Raw genomic sequence first — 14,252 nt, 5'->3', positions numbered from 1 at the left:
AAGGGTTTCATTATGTCTAAATTTTTATTTTATAGGTGAACGGTCAGTCGGCACATTTCGGGCAAATCAGCGAAGGCTCGCCGATTACGCCCCGCCGGTCACAATTCAGGTGCGAAAATATTTCATTTTGGTGAGACCCATTTTAGATTATCTAGTTAGTACTAAAAATAAAATATGCATAATCGTTTTGTACGATAATTTTATTATGTCATGTCGATACTTTAACGTCAAGAATGCGGGGTATTTTTTTCTGATCGAAACACACATTAGATCAACAAAGGTCTACCTAAAGCCCACATTGGCCATTCATAACTGACACAACCCCCATTCTCTTTCAGTTTACTTTATGTTAACGGCACCAATCATGGGACATTCAAGAGAAAATTTGGAGGATTTTTGATATTTCACCGACACCTGTGAAATTTCTACCGCTTTATGCGTTAAAAGTTGAATGTCCTATTCGTTCTATATTTTATACTGCAATTGGTTTCAATATTATTAACAAACTCAAACTATCTTTTTTGCTCCAGTCATGGGATGTATGGCGCCATTAATGTTCAAACTAACAAATATCAATGGAAACTTAAACTTAAGCAGTTTTTTAGCTCTTGTTTATGGTCAAATGTCGCCACCATTTAAAAACTGATTGTACTTGTTTTAGAGGATTTGTATATACCATCCAATTTCTGGTGCTAGTCCCATCATAGAGGTGTTTACTATATCACATAGTACCTGAAGTTGACAATAACGCGTAATATAATGTTTTTGTTAGGTCGGCGTCACGGCGCGAGGGCCGCAGCTCGCCGCAGTTGCCGGCCAGCCCGCCGAGTGAGTATACCTATGTCCTGATCACATGTACTGACTGACTAGATGCTGAAATAGTATTAATGTAAATCTCAGGTGACCACCAAAACTCACTAATAAGTGGGTTCATACAGAGCGAGTATACGCGAGGAAATTTCCTGGCGCACAAAACGGCCAGTGTAGAAGTGCCTCGGCCGAGGCGGCGCGCGCGTTTTCCTCGCCCGAGCGCGACTTTGGCCAAGCCGCTTGGTGTCGGTTTTTTGGCATGCTCAAAGGCGCCTCAACCGTTTGCCGCGCGTGTGTTTGTTTATGGTGCGCGTCGTTATTTTGATCGTACTTACATTCAAAGTTGTCAAAACGTGACAACGTTGGAAAATAATAATAATAAGGAGTGTCGAAAATTGTCGTGTCCTTTTTTTCCTCATTTTCTATTGCATTGCTTTAAATAACAAAATAAAAAAAACGCAAGCCACTGCAGTCATTACGTGCGGAGCCATTTTGAGCAGCTGACTGACTGACGCCATCTTGCTGAGCAAAATGGCTCGGCTGAGGCAAAAGTTACACGAGCATGCGGCTGCGCGAGGCTGGGTGTTTGCCTCGCGAGGAAACCTAGCGAGGCTGTTCGCTCTGCATGGGCGCGCCTTCTTATTCCTCGTCGCCATTTCCATGTTTCTTTGTTACTGTTATCATGCCAAATGTATATGTGAAAATGAAATAGCATTGTCTTCACAGCAGGCCACACGCCGCACCGGGTGTCGTCGCTGGGAGGCACGCCGGCCACGCCGGGCTCGCCACTAGGTATGTCAACCTAATGTAAGGATATAGAGAAATAAGAAGTAATAGAGTGCTCACTCCATACATCGGTTTTGGTACCAAAATGCTTATTATTTCCGCACTCGACATCTGGCATCGAGTAGCGGAACTCCCAGTACTGCTACTCGACAATAGATATCGCGGCAAAAAAAAAGGCTAATGCTCATCGATTTTCCGCTAATATTATATAACCAGAGTAAGCGTAGGAGTTGAAAATATAAGACTTTTTGTTTGCCGCGATATCTATTGTCGAGTAGCAGTACTGAGAGTTCCGCTACTCGATGCTAGATGTCGACTGCGAAAATAATAAGCATTTTGGTACCAAAACTGATGTATGGAGTGAGCACTCTATTACTTTTTATTTCTCTATGGTGAGGACAACAAAATATTCAACAATCAGACCATTGTATTGTATTGTAGTTCGGGCGATTTTCCGCTACTCGATGGCTAGCACCTATTTTGTGTGTAGGGGAAGGTTGGGGGGGGGGGGGGGGTCCTCCTTTTCTTCAAAATATGCAAAACACCAACGCAACACTTAAGTGGCTCCTATGGTGTTGGTTTGCTGACATGCTAACTTAAAAAAAAAAGAAAAACAATTTTTTTGTAAACCGAAACCTATAAACTTAGAATATATTATGCTGATGCGATCGACATCAAAATCAAAGTGATTTTTTTAGATTTAGTTACATTTTCTCCCGAAATTGAATTTTATAGAAAAATTTCCTTCGTTGGATTTGAAAAGATATTCTTCCTTCTTAAACGTTAATGCAATTTCAATTGTTTTAATATTTTTTTTCTCAGCTCAGTCGGACCTTCCCTAGTTGAAGAAGACCATCTGATTTACATTATGTGATTAGCTAGGGATTATTAGATGTATCTGCCTTTATCTTTTATACGCAAAAATATTGTCAGTTGGTCGACGAAGGCTGTCGTTTCTAGGTACAAAAAAGCGGTCTATATAAAGCAGTTAAGAGGGAAGAATAGGTAAGTAAGTAAATATTCTTTATTGCACCAACAATTATTATACATTTTACATACATGTAATACTACAAATGAATTATATAGGTATATTATTATAGGTTTGCGATCCTAACGATAAAACGGTACTTTTTCTATGAAATTCCATTTCGGGAGAAAACTTAACTAAATCTTAACAATTCACTTTGATTTTGATGTCGATCGCTTCAGCATAATAAGTTCTAGGTATATAGATTTCGCTTTTATGAAGAAAAAAATGTTTTGCAAATTTTGCAAAAAAGTAAAACCCATAAACCTAGTTATTCATTGTGTTAATAACATACTAAAAAATCATGGAGAATGGAAACTGTTTTAGATGTGGAAAAACATTCTTTTTGTATAGACGAGTATGTGGTATAATTAACTTAATTTATCTAAAATAAACAATTAATTCTCTTAATAAAGGATATGAACATCCCATGGGGCAATTTTGACGACCAGTCTGGCTAAGTGGGTAGTGACCCTGCCTACGAAGCCGATGGTCCCGGGTTCAAATCCTGGTAAGGGCATTTATTCGTGTGATGAGCATGGATATTTGTTCCTGAGTCATGGGTGTTTTCTATGTATTTAAGTATTTATAAATATTTATATATTATATATATCGTTGTCTAAGTACCCTCAACACAAGCCTTATTGAGCTTACTGTGGGACTTAGTCAATTTGTGTAATAATGTCCTATAATATATATTTTTTATTTATTTAAAATAATAATAATAAATATATTTGCAGCGTCGCCGTCAGTCCGTGAACACCACCATCAGAGAGCTAATTCTACGGGACCTACGATAAGCCTCAATATTAGTGAGTATAATACCTATACTCTGTATATAAGTATTTAAATAAAAGTAAACAAACAATTGGTACATTTTCGGGTACTTACAACATTTATTGGTTAACCAACCAAATACAAAACAGCTTGGATCTGTGACTGAACGCCCTGATTTTAACCTACATTATTTGATCATGTAATGTTTTCTTCTATCTTGCATATATAATATATAAAAATAGTTTAAATGTTAAATATATAAATATCATGTTTTAGTAAATAGTTTTAGTTATAAGTATATTGCCATATACCCTAACAGGGTTCATGTGAACACTAGCTGTAAAATGCTCTTTGTAAGACCATATGTAACACATGATTATAAATGCAATAAATGAATTATGAATTATGAATTCTACCCTCGACTGGCTTAAGGAGCCATTTGAGGGTAGATTTTGTTTACAATAAACCTATCACTTAACGCAGTGGCGGGTCAAGACCATAAATTGGTGTGGGCAAGGTAATTCAGCGAGGCCCTCTTTCTTCCTAGCGTTGTCCTGGCATATTGCCACGGCTCAAGGGAGCGTGGGGTCCGCTTTGACAATTAATCCAAAGATTTGGCGTAGGCACTAGTTTTTACGAAAGCGACTGCCATCTGACCTTCCAACCCAGAGGGTAAAACTAGGCCTTGTTGGGATTAGTCCGGTTTCCTCACGATGTTTTCCTTCACCGAAAAGCGACTGGTAAATATCAAATGATTTTTCGTACATAAGTTCCGAAAAACTCATTGGTACGAGCCGGGGTTTGAACCCGCGACCTCCGGATTGCAAGTCGCACGCTCTTACCGCTAGGCCACCAGCGCTTCAGGTAATTCAGCGAGGCCCTCTGGTGACGCAAGAAATAACGAATATTTGTTTACGTTGTGTCCAAGTTAATATAGGCGCCAGGCCCCTGGGATCGCGAGGCCTACGTCGCCCACGCCTAGCGCCGCCTCCTAACTTCACGGGAGTTTCAGGAGTCCATAGGCGACGGAGACAGCTTACCATCAGGCGGGCCGTATGCTTGTTTGCCACCGACGGTTTTTACGACAGTGTCAAAGACATAGAACCGTTTAATGGTGACTTTAAGACCAATATTTGCAATTATTTACTATCGAGCCGATTTCGTTCAACCATGTATCGAGTCTTTGAAATATAATGAATTATTAACATGTGTTATTTTTGCTTTACTAAAATAAATAGTTTTTCTTAAAAAACTGCTTAAATAACATACATTTCAAGGACATTGGGTGTTGACCCTGACCATTAAAGGGTATAACGCAGACTCGCTAGGTGGTTGGATCAAGGGTCAGATGCAGAAGGCTCTGATCTTGGACACGGCACAGATAGTCCGCCGGTTCCTCTCTCTGCGGCCCTGACCACCGGCAGCTTGGGCCCTGCCCCGCTGCTGGCGGCACCCTAGGTTAGGTTTTTTATAATGTGTGGTATATATATACTATTTATACTTTTGCCTTAGACCTCATTAACATAATTTAGTTAATTAGTATTTTGAACTCCCACATTATCCTTATTAGGTATCAGTACCTGGGCGACCGAGCTTTGCTCGGTTATAACTATTTATTGTAATATGGTGGTCTACAGGTGATAATCTTAACTACATTTTTTTACTAAATTAAACTTGTCTAAAACAATAAAAATTAAAAAATTATATATAAACTTGAACATATAAAAAAAAACAAAAGTTAGTCACCGGGCGAGATTCGAACCCGTAACACTCGTTTAGCAGTCCGCGTCTTTACTCGCTGGACCAGACGGACAGCGGCCGGCAACACGAAATTAGCGACCATATTCTGCGTCGAAAGAAAAACGCATGAAAACTCGAAAACACGCGTTTTCCCAAACATAAGACTAATCTAGATCGATTGTATACCCCTAAAAACCCCCATATACCAAATTTCAGCGAAATCGTTAGAGCCGTTTCCGAGATCACAGAAATATATATATTTATATATATGCAAGAATTGCTCGTTTAAAGGTATAAGATTTGTATTCGCTTTGTTCACATATGTGGTTGCAATAGTGCGTAATCTTAGTTTAGTATTATGCCACTACCTGTGAGTTCCTATAATTGGCTTCCTGTATCTACTATATTTTTATATGTTAATGTCACAGCTGTTGGATCTCCAAATAAATAAAAATAAAATAAAAATAAATATATTTTGTATTGTTTTGTGTTTTATATTTTAATTTAATATTCATATTATAAACGACCTAATCTAAGAACATAAATTAATAATATATAGAGTCCTGAGGATGCTGTTGAAACTGCCGAAGAGCTGTTTGCTCCTTGACGACCGGTTTGGCGTAGTGGGTAGTGACCCTGCCTACGAAGCTGATGGTCCCGGGTTCAAATCCTGGTAAGGGCATTTATTCGTGTGATGAGCATGGATATTTGTTCCTGAGCCATGGGTGTTTTCTATGTATTTAAGTATTTATAAATATTTATATATTATATATATCGTGGTTTAAGTACCCTCAACACAAGCCTTATTGAGCTTACTGTGGGACTTAGTCAATTTGTGTAATAATGTCCTATAATATATTTTTTTTTTTTTTTTTTTTTTTAGCTGTAGTGCCTCGGGCATGTTTGCCGACGCGCGAATGGATGAATTTTGTGCCATTAGTGTGAGGCTGGACGCTGGACGCCGGACTTGAGTGGACGCTGGAGTTGGGCGTGCAGCGGGGCGGGCGTGCGGCGTGCATGTTGAACAAATGCGAACGTATAGGAGCGGCCGCGGTGCACGCTGCTCACATCAGCTGCAGGGCCGGATTTAGGGGAGGGCAACCGGGGCTACAGCCCCGGGGCCTCCACAAAAAGGGGGCTACAGCCCCGGGGCCTCCACAATAGAGACTTCAGAAAATTTACCATTTTATTTGGAAAATAATTTGGGGCCAGGGGGCCTCCACTCCTTTATTGCCCGAGGCCTCCAGACCTCTAAATCCGGCATTGATCAGCTGTGAGCCCGACGCCACGCTGCACGCCCGCCGAGCGAGCGTCCACTCAGGCCTTACACTTAGGCGTAAAAGAATAGCGTCTATGCTGAAACGCGTGCGCGGCAGTAGCAACAGCCTTGTTGCGAATGCACCTTATTATTATATAAAAATATTCCCGATGCAGTAGCTAAACGCAGCCGTCGGGCTCGGCTAGTATTCGGAGGCTTTTCAAAAGCACCAATAGGAGCGCTCCACATATTGTGTATCGCGGCCAATTAGAGCTATGGGGAACTGCTAGTGATAGTAACATAATGTGTCTTCAAAGAGCACAGAACGCCATTCTTCGAGTGATTGCCAACGCACCGTGGTTCACCCGAAACGATGAAATACACGATTACTCAATATGACCACCATAAAGGAAGAGATCAAAAAATTCACAAACAATTATATTGAGCGCCTAGCAAGCCACCCTAACCCACTGGCTTCAAAATTACTGGATAAGACTAAAACTGTACATAGACTTAAAAGGAAGCACATTGTGCAAAATTAATGTTTGGTTAAATGAGACGATGGTCTCCAAAACCCCAATGTCAATTCCTACATACATCAAAACTGATTATAGTCGTTATCGACTGATGGCAGTTCCAAACAGAAAAAAAAATTTTTTTAACCACATTTTAGTGGTGGGTCGTTGACGGTTTTCGCTTCAACGAAACGTTAACTTAGAAAACGTCAACTAGTTGAAAAACTGGTTGATTTCGTCAACTAGGTTTTTGCTTTAACTGAAGAGAAAAAGGAATTCGCGTCAACGGAATCTAGTCAGTTGAATTGTCGATCAACGAAGTATCTTTCAATCAACGTCGACTAATTGCATCTCGTTTTCGAGCCCTTGCTGTTGCGTCTTTGCATCTCGCTCGCACTGGCGTCAAAGGAATCTGTTTGAGTTGAATCAATGAATGAAAGAAATGTTGATCTCAACTATACTGCCATGCCATTAGCTTAGCGTTCCATTTCGATTACGTGTGTACGTTAAAGTCGTCAACTAGTTAAGTCTGTTACACAAAACGTTTCGTTCGTTGACGAACGAAGAACGTTTTATCAACTAGTTCGTTGAATCAACGACCACCACTACCACCTTTTGTACCGATTAAATATTGCAAATCCCTCTCTCATCATCTTCCATACTATCAACACCCAGTTTCTACATTTAACCGTTTTGGCAAGAACCCTCGTAAACCAGTACCTTTTGGAAGATTATAACTAACACTTCATTATAAATCGAAGTTGTATTTGAGTTGTCGGGATCCTGACCTGCACGGCGGCTATAAGCCTCCTGAGGACGTCTGCACGCGTAGATTGCCGTTATTCTACTTTACTAACAAATATGGTTCACCTGATCTGAATTAAACGATTTTTAAAGACTGATTGATGATTTACTTATGTTTTCAGGCGGTGAACCAGGCGAGGCAGTCATTATTATAAATGAATCTCCACTACTGGGGAACACCGTTCCTGTCAGACCGCACAGCCCTTCGCAGTCTCATCGAGGTACAATACTATTACAAAAACATTTTTAACACCAAAATTTTTAATCCAATTCAATTTGTTTATTTCGGACCATGTCCATAGTGTTAGTGTACATTCCCTTAATCCTGTTAAACCTATACTATGCTTTATGCCTACACTGTTGGAAATTATATGGCAAAAATTACCAACCCTTTCACACCGTATTTTTGTATTTTTTCTTAAGCAGAATTTTTAGGAATGTAAGGTGGCGATGAGGCTAAATCGTGTATTTTTTAAATATTAATCGTTAAAGGGTTAAAAGTCCCCAGCAAGCTCGGTTCTCCGTACAAACGTAGTTACGCTCTCATTTTAACACGACTAGCTAGATTGCTCTGAAACTTTGTACTTACAATAGGATAAGGTATATCGTATAGCCGTACTGTAATTACTATTAGAAGTATTAGAACAAATTAAATTATTTTCAGATAATATTTTAATTTGTTTATATTTGAAGTAGAACGAAACTCCGTTTGTATGAGAAGGTGAAATTCGGCCGAGCGTGCCGTAACTCTTAAGTGGGTTAAATTGAAATGATTGCGACCAGCAACGATATCTAGTCAATTTACAAATAACTATTTAACTTGCACGTACGTTTGTTGTGTGACACATTTGACCGATTTGTTTTTAGGAATTAAAATAAATCTTTCAGAAGTGTTTTATGTCGTGAATGATTAAAAAATAAAGGTTTAAGAACTTGCTTTGAATGAATAACCTAAAAACACAGTCATTTACAATCCATTAGAACCCGTTACCTGCTCGTGATGCCGCATCCGCCCTCGCATGACGTTTGTTCTCTTTCAGTTCGGGAACGCTCGTCCTTACCCGGTCCCCCGAGCACGCAGTCGCCAGCGCAGCCGTCTCTGTTCCCCAATTTAAATACTATTACTGGTGAGTTATATTTTTTCTTTCATTTGATTGTATATACCTATATTTTTAATGATTCTAACACTTAGAGATCATTTACATCTCTAAGTAAATTTAAGGTGGTCCGATTTCCATACAAAAAACGATTGCGTTTTATGAAGTCATTATACACTATTACTACATAAATATGTGCGCATCTATCTACGTTCGACTATTAGTCTGCGCTAAATTGATAGAAAAACTATGTTTCATACAAAAATCACGCAAAAAACGTTATATTTTTCTATCAAAATAACACCAAAATAACATTTTTTGCGTGGTTTCTGTATGAAACATAGTTTTTCTATCATTTTAGCGCAAACTAATAGTCGAAAGTAGATAGATGCGCACATATTTATGTAGTAATAGTGTGTAATGACTTCATAAAACGCAATCATTTTTTGTATGGAAATCGTACCACCTTAAGCTAGTAATTTTGTGTAGCTATACCGTCTTTCATATACCATACAAGCACAAAATGTTATGTCTCACAGCTAGATGTTATTACTATTTAAATATCAATATACCCCGTTAGCTTGAACATGTCATGCTCGCTTAATAGTACATTACTATAGAGGCCGGGAAACGTAGGGTTGCAGGCCAAGTAGATAAAGACCGGATAGAGATACGCGGCCGGAAACCCCGTTTCTCGCCGAGATTTGTATAGTGCTTTTCTCAAACTTGCAATTAAAACAAAAATTTAGTCAATTTATTTTGTGGCGACCTACTCGGCTCGCCACTCAACCAGCTGTGTACAACCTTACGCGCGTAAGTCCGCGCGCCTGCGCGATGCGCCACCACCGTTGCTTAGCAACGAATATGCACAACAACGGTGATTTGTTGTGCATATTCGTTGCTAAGCAACGGTAGCGTACCTATATTTTGTTGATGGTTGAATGCCAAGACGTTGTGTGACAATTTGACGTTAAAAAACAAAAGAAGGTTGCTTTGCAGTCCTAGGTGTGTAAGGCAGTATGAAATTCCTTTACATATCATCTTCACTCATCGCACCTGATATGTAGTATTTCCGGACCTAATTTGACGTAAGTCATGTCATCATTTCATAGCAAGTTTAGGAAAAAGTCTTTGCTTGCGGTGGCGTCGTTGATCGGGTCGCCACTTTCCCGAATGAAGGTTGGGGGAGGCGATGGCTGAGATACGCGTCATGCTCGTGAACGGGTACTGTTTGTGGAGACTGGTCTGTTTAAGCTAACTTTATTATTGAGTATATAATTACAGTGAGACACCTCATTCGGTTCTCGTTTTTTTTTTATCCTAATGAATGTTTTAATTATACTGATTTTTTACTCTTACAGACCCTATACATCTCTAAGGATAATTTGATAAAAAATCATTTATTTCTGACATTTTGAGATATTGACACCTCTAAGTAATTTTAGATTTTTTTTGTATCTGTTTGTGTTTATTATTATTATTTTTTGTAATTCGACATTTAGAGACTTTATACATCTCTAAGTAATAATAATAGTTTAAGTACATACTTTTTCTTGAAACAATAATACTTTATTTTGCATTAATATTTTCAATGATTTGTATTTTATAATTGTTGATGTGCTTGTTTTTGGTTGTATGTAAATTCCATTTCCTATTTGCTGAATAAATGTTGAAGTTTTTACGTCCGGTTTTGACCTTTAATAGTACATTGTGCAACGAGGGGGGGTAAGGGAAATTTTGGATACGAGGGTGGTAATTCCCGACAGTCGCAGGCTGGAGGGAATTAAAGACCCGAGTTCGCAATATTCTTACCCCCGGAGTTACACACAATGTTTTTCAAAATCGCAATTTTCTTGTTTTCCATATTTCAAGATGGGCTCTCAGTTACTGTGACGTCACGTTTACTTATCGTTTTGTCAGAAGCGCTTCCCGACTTTTGTATTGCTTGCAATGGGGCCTATGGAATCCATAGTATGGATTCCTATTCAGCGGCGTAGAAATCAAACTCGGAGATCCATGTAAAGTTTATAATAATTAAAAGATGATTACAAGCGTGCAAATTGCGGAGTTTAGGAAAGAAGCTAAATAGAATATTATGTTCGCGTAACGCGCGTAAGCAGAAGCTAGCGTTAAGGCGGAGAAGAGCGGCGTGCGTTTAGTGCGAATCTTTGGGAGCCTCTGTCAGAGCGCGGGCGACGCACTGAGCTCGCTGCCCGCTGGAGCAGTTTATGATCAAACAAACCTGATCGATTGATAGCATTAATAAAAAAATCATCTAGTTGTGAATCTCCGCGACAGTGGCGAGTAGTAATGAAAAGATAAACTATAAGCAAAGAGAATTTGAAATAGAGGTGGATTGTCAAAGAAAACTTTGTAGCCACAGTAAATTTACGCCATCTTACCGGGCATAGGCGAAATAGCTCAAGAAAATTAACCCGAATATGGGCAATCAGGGGAAAAAATTCGTGTAGTTTTGAAAATTGATATATTTATACCTTGTTCTAAAAGTCCTCGAGGGTGGCGGTTGTGCTGAGGGTGTAGGGGGGAGGGGGGGTGTTTGAAGGTTCTTTTTTTCAGATTTTTACTCATATTTCGAATATCTTTACGAATAGCATTATGATTACTACAGATAAAAGTAATACAATAATATTCTCTACAAATTTGGTTATGTTTTTTTTTTACTCTACGATCACCAAAAGCGGGGATTTTTTGGATTCAACCCTATAATGTGGGACGTCGTTGGATAGGTCTTTCAAAATGAATACGGGTCTAAAGTCAAAGTCAAAGTCAAATATTTTAACCATTTATTGATAAACGTTATATTTTCGGAAATAATCGCTCTGAAAGAAAAATAGAACTTCTACTTCCCCTAACTTCAGAACTATGGATCCAAAAATATGAAAAAAATCGTGAATGTAAAGCTTAGTAAAATAATTTAAGAAAAATTATAGCGAATCTGATCGGTCCAACCGTTTTTGAGTTTTTGCAAAAAGTATATGTTGACGATCGGGTAACTAGGGAACCCTACACTGAGTATGGCCCGACATGCTTTTGGCCAGTTTTTTATATTTGGTCAACAGGTGACTAAGCTCGCTTATTCTAAACAAAAAAAAGCGGCCAAGTGCGAGTCGGACTCGCCCATGAAGGGTTCCGTACCATTTATGACGTATTAAAAAAAAACTACTTACTAGATCTGGTTCAAACCAATTTTCGGTGGAAGTTTGCATGGTAATGTATATGATATATTTTTTTTAGATTTTTATTCTGATATTTTAGAAGTTACAGGGGGGGGGGGGGGCACATTTTTTCACTGTGGAAGTGTCTCTCGCGCAAACTATTCAGTTTAGAAAAAAATGATATTAGAAACCTAAATATCATTTTTGAAGACCTATCCCTAGATACCCCACACGTATGGGTTTGATGAAAAAAAATTTTTTTTAAATTTTTATGACGTAAAAAAAAAAGATTTTTTGAGTTTCAGTTCTAAGTATGGGGAACCCCCAAAATTTATGTTTTTTTTCTATTTTTGTGTAAACATCATAATGCGGTTCATAGAATACATCTACTTACCAAGTTTGAACAGTATAGCTTTTATAGTTTCGGAAAAAAGTGGCTGTGACGGAATCGGACAGACAGACGGACATGACGAATCTATAAGGGTTCCGTTTTTTGCCATTTGGCTACGGAACCCTAAAAACTGATGAATAATTACGAAAAAACGACAATTTCTTAAAAGTATGTTTTGTCTCTTCGTTAACACACCCTGTCCTGTAGCTCGTAAAGTATTGATCGTAGAGTAAAAATAAACAACCAAATTTGAAGGAAATTTTGTATTGTTACTTTTGTCTGAAGTAATTATAATGTCATTTGTACAGATGACTGAAAAAAAGGTACCTTAAACCCCCTCCCCCTCTCCCCCCTCAACACCCTCAGCACAACTCCCACCCTCGAGGACTTTTAATATGTTTATCTGGATACCCCAAGGTATAAACTACGTCAATTTTCAAAACTACAGGAACTATTTCTCCTGATTTTATTAATTTTCTCGAGCTAAAAGGTTATGAGGCCATCTCTCAAAACGATGCCGCCATACCTTTGGCCTATGATCTATTAGATGGCGCCACTTTTTGACATTTAACAAATTTAACACATATCAGGGAAAGAATAAGGATCAAGGTCAAATGGCGTTCTAAAACTTAAATCATGTGACGGCAGTAAATTTACTGTGGCTACAAAGTTTTTTTTGACATTCCACCTCTATTTGATAAAGTGTTTGCTATAAGTATTTATGTGTCATGTGTCGTGTGCAGGAGCCGCGAGCGGCAGCGGGGCGGCGGGCGCGGCGGCGCCGTGGCGCGCGCGGCTGGCCACCATCAAGAACTCCTTCCTGGGCTCGCCGCGCTTCCACCGCCGCAAGATGCAGGGTATGTGTGTGTCTTACCTCGCGTGTGCACTAGTGCGGGCGCGCGCGGCTGGCCACCATCAAGAACTCCTTCCTGGGCTCGCCGCGCTTCCACCGCCGCAAGATGCAGGGTATGTGTGTGTCTTACCTCGCGTGTGCACTAGTGCGGGCGCGCGCGGCTGGCCACCATCAAGAACTCCTTCCTGGGCTCGCCGCGCTTCCACCGCCGCAAGATGCAGGGTATGTGTGTGTCTTACCTCGCGTGTGCACTAGTGCGGGCGCGCGCGGCTGGCCACCATCAAGAACTCCTTCCTGGGCTCGCCGCGCTTCCACCGCCGCAAGATGCAGGGTATGTGTGTGTCTTACCTCGCGTGTGCACTAGTGCGGGCGCGCGCGGCTGGCCACCATCAAGAACTCCTTCCTGGGCTCGCCGCGCTTCCACCGCCGCAAGATGCAGGGTATGTGTGTGTCTTACCTCGCGTGTGCACTAGTGCGGGCGCGCGCGGCTGGCCACCATCAAGAACTCCTTCCTGGGCTCGCCGCGCTTCCACCGCCGCAAGATGCAGGGTATGTGTGTGTCTTACCTCGCGTGTGCACTAGTGCGGGCGCGCGCGGCTGGCCACCATCAAGAACTCCTTCCTGGGCTCGCCGCGCTTCCACCGCCGCAAGATGCAGGGTATGTGTGTGTCTTACCTCGCGTGTGCACTAGTGCGGGCGCGCGCGGCTGGCCACCATCAAGAACTCCTTCCTGGGCTCGCCGCGCTTCCACCGCCGCAAGATGCAGGGTATGTGTGTGTCTTACCTCGCGTGTGCACTAGTGCGGGCGCGCGCGGCTGGCCACCATCAAGAACTCCTTCCTGGGCTCGCCGCGCTTCCACCGCCGCAAGATGCAGGGTATGTGTGTGTCTTACCTCGCGTGTGCACTAGTGCGGGCGCGCGCGGCTGGCCACCATCAAGAACTCCTTCCTGGGCTCGCCGCGCTTCCACCGCCGCAAGATGCAGGGTATGTGTGTGTCTTACCTCGCGTGTGCACTAG

At 40.8% G+C, this 14,252-nt stretch overlaps 1 protein-coding gene across 1 annotated transcript in view; it reads left to right on the top strand.

Annotated features, from left to right (window-relative positions):
• Positions 1 to 14,252, top strand: part of LOC133533123 (serine/threonine-protein kinase BRSK2-like) — a 73,277-nt gene that overhangs the window by 34,829 nt on the left and 24,196 nt on the right. Inside the window, exons 12-18 of the mRNA XM_061872082.1 lie at positions 36 to 109; positions 773 to 828; positions 1,537 to 1,602; positions 3,364 to 3,435; positions 7,840 to 7,938; positions 8,758 to 8,848; positions 13,135 to 13,238. Of these exons, the coding sequence (XP_061728066.1) occupies positions 36 to 109; positions 773 to 828; positions 1,537 to 1,602; positions 3,364 to 3,435; positions 7,840 to 7,938; positions 8,758 to 8,848; positions 13,135 to 13,238 (562 nt within the window). The remainder of the gene's footprint in view (positions 1 to 35; positions 110 to 772; positions 829 to 1,536; positions 1,603 to 3,363; positions 3,436 to 7,839; positions 7,939 to 8,757; positions 8,849 to 13,134; positions 13,239 to 14,252) is intronic.

This window comes from Cydia pomonella, chromosome 28, assembly GCF_033807575.1.
Source record: "Cydia pomonella isolate Wapato2018A chromosome 28, ilCydPomo1, whole genome shotgun sequence".
Lineage (NCBI taxonomy): Eukaryota > Metazoa > Arthropoda > Insecta > Lepidoptera > Tortricidae > Cydia > Cydia pomonella.
The sequence above is the reverse complement of the archived record's forward strand: the minus strand, read 5'-3'. Positions and strand labels throughout refer to the sequence as shown.